At 37.8% G+C, this 11331-nt stretch overlaps 2 protein-coding genes across 2 annotated transcripts; both read right to left on the bottom strand.

Moving 5' to 3' along the window:
- Nucleotides 1-1165: 1165 nt before the first annotated feature.
- On the bottom strand, nt 1166-1717 carry B0H65DRAFT_254596 (uncharacterized protein). The gene has a single exon (XM_062822535.1). It carries the CDS (start codon nt 1534-1536, stop codon nt 1252-1254), a length of 285 nt encoding a protein of 94 aa, XP_062679250.1. The 5' UTR covers nt 1537-1717; the 3' UTR covers nt 1166-1251.
- Nucleotides 1718-8043: 6326 nt separating this feature from the next.
- Nucleotides 8044-8256, bottom strand: B0H65DRAFT_429809 (uncharacterized protein; the record flags this gene model as incomplete). The annotated part of the gene is made up of 1 exon (XM_062824846.1): nt 8044-8256. A coding segment is annotated over one exon (213 nt), but the record flags the coding sequence as incomplete, so codon positions are not given.
- Nucleotides 8257-11331: the final 3075 nt, after the last annotated feature.

The raw sequence follows: 11331 nt of genomic DNA, 5'->3' as shown, positions 1-11331 counted from the left end.
ATACAACACGTAACGCCCTGACGCCCATGTATTAAACACCATGTAAGGTAATGTTGGGCAGCTCCCGTCTGGCTGTCAATCCGTTCCTTCACCTGGCAGCACAAGAACAAGCCAGACAGGCAGTCATCATTTTCAGGGGCCCCCAATTCCACGTTCCATTGTGTGAGATGAGTTGTGTGAAAGTGCGGGAGTGCCAATGCAATCCGTCAATGTTTGACACCGTGTCCAGACAAACCTACCGACGGAAGTGCATACCGGCAACAGCATAACTGAGTGAGCGTCAACGCACGTCGAAAGGAGTGACTGACAGCTCCTGTGACGGCCGCGGATAACGGATGGCTTCTTGCTATCGAGTATCGACGCCGACTAGCGTGGCCGTAGAGGTTCAACTCCGTACACCGCCGATCTAGGTTTCCCCGCGTCCGCCGTCTATCCGACTATCTGTCCGTTTCTCGGCCATTGATAAGGATGGTTGCATCTCCACGTGCTCGAATAGCTTTCCTAGATCTTCCGTCTTTGCTGTCACTGCCGCCAGGTGTCGGCGGCAACAGGAAGCCATTCATTCTGACTGATATGCTGCAGAGGCAGGAATTGCTTTTCATACGCCAGGGCCGCACGTGGGCCGTTATTACGAAGTTACCTCTGTGATGATGATGCCCCGCCTGATCATCCGTATTAGTGACATATTGCTGTATTGGGTTAGCGTACCGTATTTACATTGCCGTTTCGAAATTTCAAGGCCTCCAACGTCAAATGCTATGACAGTGGAGACGAGCCGAACTTGATATTCATCAACTGCCGTCACATCGAACGAGAAGACCATCATCGCATGATTCCAGGACAACCGCGACAAAGGCAATCGCTGTCAGAATTGCACATCTGACCTGAACCCTTCAGAATCCCAAACGAGACTGAAGAGGGGTGGCCTGGAAAAACGTGGGAGGAAGCTAGGGGTACGGACGTACGCAGCACTGGCACACTTGCTGCTGCGGTACGGCGGGACGAATGTAAGGGGCACAAGCGAGAACGGAGCTGGGAGGCAAAAGCCCAGGGCAGATGGATGATGGAAACTTGTCATCAATGGCGAGCATGGGTAGCTTCAATTCCCGAAAGCTATCACGTCGGAGTCATCACCAATTGTGCACTGTTAATCTTCCTTCAACACGAAGCTGCCACTTGTCCAGACTGTATTCGTGTTTCTAGCTGGTTTCCGTTTTTGAATCATTGAGATGATCTTGCCAATCCCGTCAATCAACAACACCACCACCAAACTCCCAACATTCTCAACTGTTTCAGTTCACACGCTCCCGTCGCGCTCGCTGCTCCACAGTCATTGGTCAGCGGCGGCAGCAAAACGACATCTTGCGTCTCTGTTTTGGCTGCGTCTGGATCATTCTTATTCGTTCCTTTTGCTCTTTCAGCGAGTGAGCGGCACTCCACGCGGCAGGCAGGCAGGACAGGTACAAGCAGCGCTGCAATGACAATAAAAGCACGGACGCACGCGCCCATCCATCCACCCTGCGGTCCGCATGCCATCCTGCAATCCTCATTGATGATTACATCGCTCCAGCGGCGCCCTCTCCTTCAATCAAAATCGTTGCTCACTTTCTTGTTCGGGATTCCAAAATAGCAACAGGCGCTGTCGATTGGCAATTCGCCCGCCCGAGCGATACGTACACACACGCGTTTCTTGTTTCAGAAAGAAGAGATGCCACGCTGCCTCTTTCGATGTTCATGGGACAATTCACGCCATTGCTCTTCGGGGTGTGAACAAAGTCACGGTCTCATGGAACATGAAACTTACAAGCTAGCCGCATATACTTCCCCAGCTTTCTGAGAGAGCATTCTCGAGTCTCGACGTTCGCCGCCAAGGGCCCAAGATCTCCGTTCAAAGATGGTCACACAGTACCGTCTGCCGCTATGAGCAGCGAGCAATCAATTGCGCCATGGCAACTCAACATTTGTCGAGGACTGCCACACGGCACTGAAAAGATCTCTTTTGTGACAGGACGACTGGACGAGTTACCAGAGTCCCTTTTACCCCACAAAATGCAGGTCATTCGGATGAAGTTGGGGGCGTGCACACACTGCTGGTTACATAGCGCATCAACAAGGGGGTGTTGATCATGCTCCTCCTGAAAGACAGTCGCCGACTCGCCGTGGCCGGCGATAAGCTTCAGAGACATGGAGATTCTTATCGCGTATCAGTTCCAAACAAAGGAAGTGGAAGGGAAGTGGCCAGCAACCTCAAGGTTCGTGAAGTGCTCGCATCGCCAAGCCCGGGCTTCGGCATGGTGTCGAGGGTGTGTGGAACTTCACGTTGCTTCACACCCACACGTTCGCGATGTGCCATGCCATCCGATAAACTACGATAGACTATCGGATGAAGGATGGGGCCTACCGGTATGATCCTATCTAATCTACGGACGACATGCATAGTTACAGCACGGGGCTACAGCCACTTACACGTGTAGGTAAAAGGCAGGTAACAACGATGCAATCAGTCAATGACCAGCTTGGCCATCTCAAACAAAGAAACGGCCGAAGGCGACGATAGCGAAGGACGATGTTGTCATAAACGCCGACGATGATGTCTAGGCTCTCAACAGAGGGGACGGCTATGAGCGAATCCAGTATCCAGATCTGATCCCGTGACCGACCCCAACGGTATTGAGACGACATTTGGCGCAATTGCCGGGGCGAATTGGCACATGTATCGCAATCGCAGTTGGCATTGGCCCTTCTTGCCATGAGAAAGGGGCCGCTGCTTGAGGGGTAAAAAAGAACTATAGGGGACACATGATATCATTTTGCCATGGTAGACATGGGAATCCCTCTTTCTCATCACCACTTTTTGAGGAGGTTTGGGGACCATTCGACAAATGGCCTGCTCCAAAAATGCTTGGCCATTCATCAAAGCCCGTGTGACCGGCAACGGGATGCCCGCCGCCGTTATCGCTCTCCTGTCAAACTACACTACAGTAATCGCCGCGGGGAACATCCCTAGCGGCGTCGGCGGCAGCAGGAACCAACTCTTTGAAGAGGAGTGCGTGACCTTTGCGTTCCTGTCTATCGGAACTGGGAGGCGAAAAATGGAAGTGACGGGAAGTGAAAATGTTTAAGTGTGACTCGAAGTGAGCAGTTGTTGTAATTGTTGAGCGCAACCGGACAGTCAGCCACGAACAGTCACAACATTGTTCACCATGATGATGACAAAACTAACCATTACCTATTCAATTCACAATCACCATGAAGCCCGGTTAATTTGACCCCTTGTGTTCCAACGCCCTGAAGATACAGTAGCGCCCAGCCGTTTCGCGTTGTAACCTCACGACGTAGGAAATGATACCTCTACTCTACTCGAAAATTGTTGTAATTGATTGCATACCGAATTTGGTGTATAATTCCCGTTGTCTTGTTACTTTTGTGACACATCGGGCAATATACGAATGTTACAGTATCAATTATCCAACTAAGCTCAAGACAAGACCGAGACCTGAAGACCCTTTTTGTTTGTTTATTACTACACTTGTAGACTTCCAGAACGCAATCCTCATTCCAATGGAGGTGTTTGCAAAGCCCCTAGGCCGGTCATTACCACTCAAGGAATCCAAAGAGTCTCAGTTGTGTAACGATATGTCTGAGGGAGGAGTGTGAACTGTCAATTTGGTGGGCTATATCTAGCCAGTAAGACGAGGGTTCTGTAAGAGGACTAGCCTCCCAACCACCCTAATAGCGCTATAGACCTTCCTAATACTCTAGGATCTCCCAGCCTATATATACAGTCTTTCTACTCTATATATTCAATTAATATAGCGATTAACCTATATTCTCTATATTTATATAACCGTATAATCTGACAATTAATAGTCTAACTTCGCAATCCTTATACTATATAAGTATATTTAAAAGTATAAAATCTATCTATATAACCTTATATATAACCGAAACTATATCCCTATTTAAGGAATCTACTTCTAAATCTAACCGACCTTACTTTGACGCCCCTTTAAAATTCCGTAAATAGAGTAACGAATTCTTAAAATATATTAAAGGTTTAAACCTTACTAATTATCTACTAGGTTTCAAGCTAATTATTACTAAGTTTTAGGAGCCTCGTTACTCTAATTATACCTTTAAGGCTATAGTTACCCGCCGTATTAAAAGAATTCGAAAATCCCTCCAACGTTTTAAGGCCGGGCGCTTAATTTACTAGGCTCTAGTAACCTTTAATGCTATTACTATAGTTATTAACGAAAATAAGGCCGAAAATGCCAAAATTACCAACCGCCCTAAGGAAGATTAGTTAGCCGAAATTATTATCCAATTAGCCGACCTTACCCTTCTAATTATTACGGAATACGAATATAATAATACTATATATAATACCCACTAAAAGATTTATAAATCTTTTAAAACTAATAATATTAACCTTCGAAAGTAAATATAAGAAACTATATACCTAAATTATAAAATTAATTTCTTTACCCCCTTAGAATCTATTATTGTATAGTATACCCGGGTCTATAATATTTATAACTATTGTAAAGAAAATACTATAATCGAAGTACGCTAACGATACTATAATTATATTAAACCTTTATCGAACGAATTTAATAAGAGTTTTAATAGAATAAGTAAATAAATTAATAATTAGGATTTAATAATAATTAACGCTATATAATATAAAATTTTAACGGTTAAAATAGCCGTTATTTAATTTAAAAATCTATTAAATTATTTAAAACCCGTATACCCTAATTAAGTATCCGGAATTTCGAAATTCTTTAGTAAAGAAATTATAGTTAATACCTTTAATTTTCGTATTATATCTGGGGACTTTCGTTGTAAGGGCTTATATAAACGACCTTTAATTACCGCGGCTAAGGCTAAGGGGTATAGGGGAATATTTAAAGTAAGTATTACCTTTAACGGTTCGTAAGATAGCAATATTAAAAACGAAAACGTTCGACTTAATACAATTTATAATTAATAAGAGGAAACGTAATAAAAAAATTAAAAATTATTCCCTTTGCTATAAAATATATAAAGAAGATATATATATTACTAAATAATGTTAATATATATTCGCTATTCTAGTTACGGCTGCAAATCCGTAATAGGAACCCAATAAGAAAATTCAAAATAAAATTATAAAGAATTTTAAAAATAATGCAAAATTAAACAGAGAGGTCGAAATTTATAAACGGGAAATAGTAAAATAATAATAATAATGATCTTATTCACGCTTTAACTATTCTAATCTAGTCGCTTTATTTAGGCATGCGGTCCTTCGTTATTCAAAGCCGGGCGGAAAAACCGTATATTCGTTGAGATACCAGATAAAAACCTCCCGCGTCTTTACATTTTAATGTGGCCCTTCTTTCAATCTAAACCTTCCTTCGATTTTTCCTCCTATAGTCAGCCCCTCCACCCCTACCCTAAGGTCTCTTTTCGCTGCCCAAATACGTCTTATTATTAGGGCGGAGACCGAGGGAGGGGGAGGGAAGAGGGGACTTACGAATTTCGATCGGCGTTCTTAAAGTCTTCTTTCGGCCCGAAAGCCCTAATTTCAGAGGCGAAGGCAAGTATTATCCTATTTACTTAGGGGATTGTTCGCTAATTAGGCGGATAGCTATTGTATTACTATATGGGGTGATTACTTTTCGAAGTAGGGAGAATCGACCCGAATTTATTTTTCGGCGGAGTACCTAAGGTTTTAGACTAGGGAAAGCCCTATAAATTTAATTACGTGTTTAGAGTGGGAGAAGAAATTCCAATGCTGAATATGAAAAGATCGGATGGAAGAGAGGGGAGCGGGATTCGAACTTACGACCTCACGGAAACAACTACAAGGTAAACCAAGCCTAGATCTTCCCAATTGAGCTATCTCCCCAAATAGTAAAATAGTACGCTTAACCTCTCCCTAATTTCGATAATAAAAATAATTAATTTTCTAACGAGCGCAATTTATATAAAATAACCTTCAATATTAATGAAGTTACTCTTTATATAAAGGAAGGTTTAAATATTTACTTTCTTAAAAATAATACGATTTTTGACTTTAGGAGCTCTCTCTATATATTTAACGAAATTTCTTACTTTCTTAACCTTTATTATACTTCATATAATAATAAGCTCTAAATTAGGAATTCTCGTATTCCTATTAAAAGATATAGTAATGTAAATATTATTATAAAAAAAATGAAAAGACTTAAAAACTTCGTTTTAACGACGTAGCCTTCTATTTAAATTTTATAATTAATTTCGTATCTCTTTACTTCTTATGTAAAAAAAAAAAACCTCTATTAAAATTATAAACCCCTAAATAATTATTTATATGCCTTAAACGACTCCTTTTTTTATAGCCTCTTTATATATTAAAATAGTCTTCCCTTGGGCGGAGCCGGATATGCCCGAGGGAGACAGTGAAGCGCCTATGAATCCACATCTTAAGCTGTGAAAAGCTGGATCCACATACTCACCAGAACCAAAACACCAAGAAAAACATCACCAGATATTACTAGACATTACCAAAACTCACTCTCTCGCTCAGATTTTTATTATTATCCCAAACAACTCCAAATAACTTAAATAATACTCTAATCGTCTTTATAATCTCTACTTCTCTTATCTACTATCGCCAGCCCCCGAAAGGGGGTGCCATAAGGGCCCCATAGTATAATGGTATACAGGGACGCCCAAAGTACCGCTACTAGTATAAGTAGACTACAAATTCGAATCCTATCTATAATACTCTTTCTTCCTCTTTCTTCTATAATGTGACTATTAAAACGCTTTGTTCCGTCTGCGCTAACCTCTCTCAAATCTATATCAACTTATCCGTCGGAGGAGACCGAACTAGAGAGACCGAATTAGGGAATCTACTTACAAAAGTCCTATAATATTAGTATAAGGTAAAGAAATTAAGGTATAGGTAAGTTACGGGCTATCCTTCAGAATAGGCTTAGGAGACTCGTTCTCTAGAAATTTAGGGTAGGGTTTGTACTATAAGTCTTGAATTCTTTTTTACTATTTTATATATATATTATAATAGAAATCTTGTGAATAATATATAAGAACCATATAAAAACTATATAAATAAATTATATTAATTATTCCCCTCGATTTATTCTCCCCTTAATTACAACGGTCTATTAATATTAGTATTCTTACGGGGTCTTCCGTGAAACCTTCTTATACTAGTACTAATTATATTACTTGCTTTGCCTAGAGTACTACCAGCTCTACTACTGGGCAGTCTTCTACGACGATTACTAGATTTGGAAGTATTTGAAGGTCTACTACGGGGTTTACTACGAGCTCTATCCTATACTCCCCTTCCCCAGCCCGATTAGCTACTATCGATATTATTATTATTATTATTGTTAATATTATCGGAATTGGGCGGGAATTAGTATACCTAATTAGAAACCGGAGGATTGCCCAGGTTACGGATATAATATAGCAGTAGGGGTTAGTTTGGTTGGAATTATTGAGGTATACGTTTAATTATATCTATAGTTCAGTAGGTATAAATCTTAGTATTTTTAAACTACAAGGCATTTATCTCGAAGCTCTCGTTGAATATAATACTATCGAGGGTACGAATACGAGAAATAGCTACGTATAATAGACCAATTATAAAGTCCTTCTTTGAGATATCGATAACCGCTTTATTTAATATTTAGCCTTATAGTTTGTAGATTGTAATGGTATATGTAATCGTTAAAGGGAATTAGATTCTTTTGTAAAAAAAAGTTCCCTTTATAAACCTTCGAATAAATTAGAATATCAGTATAATATATTGGGGGTTTTTAATATTAGGGTAATTTAAGTTTTCAAAGTAGTTAGATTCTTTATAACTAGGGAAATAGACGAATATAACGAAAGGGGGGTCGCCGGCTTTTGGATTGTAAAAGAATTAATAAACTGGGTATTAAAGATTGGATATATAATTTATTAAATATTATACAATTAATTACTATCCTATACAATATTAATAATAGTACTAATCGAACTATTAATTAAGCTAGCTTCAGTCTAGAGATTCTCCGTAAGTATAATTCTATTACCCTTAATATAAGTGAACTTGGTATGTAGGTTGCTAGTATTAGTATATTTGACGTTTTTGGCGTTAGGAAGGATATTGGTAAATTTGATGATGAAGATTGGAGATTGCAACTCTTCTAAATGATGAAGGTTATGTTCGTTAACTATAGTATTGGTTGGGTAAATTCGTAAGGCGTTATCGAAAGTCTTTTACTTTGGTACTAGTAGTTTGAATTTGATACGAGTAGATAATAATTTCTAGTTGTTAATAGTAGGGTTGTTGGTTTGTAATCTATTTAAGGCTTTACGGAATGTAGCTTAAGTATTGCCTTATTAACGGAAAATTTATTTTAATTCAATATTCTAATCGAAATCGAAGTAATAGGCTCGACTATTACGTTGTACTAAATCTAGTTTACTTGCTAGCCCTTTCTTTCTTTACTCATTTGTTTTATTAGGAAGCTTATTTGTATTATCGTCGTTATTAAGTATTTTAAGAGGGGTATTAGGATTATTGGCAAATTTAAAAGGTTCTTAGTAAAATAGGGGCTTTTGCCCAATAGGTAGTAACTAGAAGAAATCTCTAAAAAGAAGAATGTTAATACCGCCAAACCGTTTACCCTAGTCTTTAATAAAGGCTTGGCGAAGACGGTTATTAATAAAATATATATTCCTTATGCCCAATATAGATTTCTCGTTAATGATAAAGTATTTAAAAGGTTTAAATTTATTTTCCAAGTAGGTAAGATTGTTACCTTGTAAATTAGTTAAACCTTTAGCCCTAAAAGGAAGCTATAGAAAGGAATAGGGGTATAACTTTCTATATTATTAGTAGTTATACTAGTAGGAGTAGTACGAATAATGGGGTTTAAAAGGCGATAGTTGGTAACTATTTCCTTAAACTTGTAAGATAGTAGTCAAATAAGATAGAATTTGCCGATATTACTTCTACTATCAATTTAGATAAGTAACTATTTTGGACTTTGGTTATCGAGTATAGCTTAATAATAATTGATAAATTAGTTAAATACTATACGTTATTTAATATTGAAGGTATTATATATACGTTGTATAATGAGCTTTGTATTAGGAAAATTAAAGCTATTATTTCGAGACCCCCAGTAATTTGCAGTTAAAGGAAGGAATTCTTGGAACCTGGTATAGTGTTGATGCTAGTCGTAGTCGATATTAATATTACAACGACCTAAAATTTTGCCTTCGAAATCGTTATTATTTATACGACGATTGGGGTTGTCTTTAGTAATATTTTCCTAATTAGGTTTATTTAGTTCCTTTTTTAGTATAACAGGTCTGCACGAGAAAAGCACAGCGTACAATCGTATAATTAAAATACTATATTTAATTGAGGAAATAAGAGAGGAAAGACTATATTAGAAGAGTGTAGTCGAAAGAAGGTTTTGTGTAACCAGTGCTAAGACCGTACGGGCTAGGCAAGTATATAGGTCTGGCTAACTAGAAAGCTCGCATCCTTATTAATAAGATAGGATACAGCTTAGTAATAACCAAACTTAACCCCTAGGCTCTAACCTTATAACATTACCCTCCTACTCCCCCTTAGGGAGCGCAGTCCTACCGTACAGAATTCATCGTAATTAAATCTACGGAAATGATTAAAATCTAATATAACCGCACCTAACTAAATACTTATTTAAATGGGGAAGAAATTAATAATATTAAGAAAAATATTTATACTAAGCCCCTAAATAAACATTACAAAACTACTTACCTCCTACCCGAATCGGTAATAATACGCCTATTACTTACCCTTATAGAATTGCGCTATAGCTTGGCACTAAAATTAAATTAGGGGATATTTCTAAACCTTACCTAAATTCGGGGTCCTCTTTTACCGTATGATATTAATAATTTATAACGGAGATAATTAGAATTAAAGCTATTACCTAATGCTTCGTATTATTCCATTTCGCCTACTAATATTTAGCTACCTTCTTATTCCCTTGCTAGGGAATAGCTTTAGTAATTCTTATGCTTACGAAATATTATATTTATTATCCTCCTACGGTTGCGTTTTATAATAAATATCATTAATAATATAATTAGGCGGCGAAGGGTATTATATAGTAATCTTACTACCTATTTAATTAATCGATAATATACTTAGTAAGCCGTAGAAGTCCCTCCTTTTAAATATATAGTACTCTTTTACGCCTAATATTATTAGGGCTGCCCTTAATAGGGTACTACTTAATTTAAAAACTCCTCCTCTTAACTATTATCGTCGTAACCGTTTAAACCCTTACCGGATTATATTCGAACGTTATTTATCCTCGTCTTTTTATACTATTTAAATTAGTAGGAGCCACTCCTATAATTTATATATTTGCCCTCCTTCTTCTATTTATTCTTCTATTTCTAAAATGGTAATAAAGCGGAGAATTCAGTTATTAAAGTATTAATAGAGGTATTTATAGGATTATTAACGTTATTGTTATTAATTGGACTACCGCTGTATTTCTAGGAAAAGTAAAATAAAATACTTAAAACGAAAGAATTATTATTAAAACGGCGAAGGTATTTAAACAATTGAAAATACTATTTAAGTATATCGGTTCGGTTAGAGAGGCGTTGCTTCTACTTATAATTTAGGGAGGCCGTCAATTGACTAACTTTGGCGGCTTTTAATTACGAATCCGTATAAGCGTAGTAAAGTATTTTCTTAAAGCGAGCGAAGAAGGCCGCTATAGATTCTTTAAAGCCGGACTTTTAGCATAGTTAATAAAATTCTTAATTAATTCGTTTAACGGTATTAGGGTCCCCGTATATGAATTTAAGCTTATTAATAAATTTATAAGGAGATCGAAGAGTGGCGGCGAATACGACGAACGGTTTTTTAATAGCAAGCGATAAATAGGTGAATAAATAGTAAAATTATATTTCTAAATCGCTAATAGCGGGCCTAGTTATATAGAGTTTAGCTTATATGCTTAAAACTTAGGTTTTAAATTTTTTTTACTCTTTAAAAAATTTTCGAGGTGCGGAAGCACCGGCTTTCTTAACGGGGTTATTAGGTCGAAAGAATTGAAAGGGGGGGAGGCTATAGCCTATTAGGCGGCGCGAAGGTTCGAAATTTCGAAAATTAATTATTTAATCGAGGAGATAAATTATCGTTAGCGTTTTAAAAAATTTGTAGACTAAACGATTTGAAGGAACTATTATTATTAAAATATTGTAGATAGGGTGGGAAGAACTCTTTAGCGTACTTATAAGAGAAGGGTAATAGTATTAATTTAAAAAGAG

Source organism: Neurospora tetraspora (assembly GCF_033439725.1).
Source record: "Neurospora tetraspora strain CBS 560.94 chromosome Unknown B0H65scaffold_6, whole genome shotgun sequence".
Classification (NCBI taxonomy): Eukaryota; Fungi; Ascomycota; class Sordariomycetes; order Sordariales; family Sordariaceae; genus Neurospora; species Neurospora tetraspora.
The sequence above is the reverse complement of the archived record's forward strand: the minus strand, read 5'-3'. Positions and strand labels throughout refer to the sequence as shown.

Excerpts from the sequence above, each read along its gene's own strand:
- B0H65DRAFT_254596 (XM_062822535.1), bottom strand. The coding sequence starts at position 1,536 with ATGGCATGCGGACCGCAGGGTGGATGGATGGGCGCGTGCGTCCGTGCT.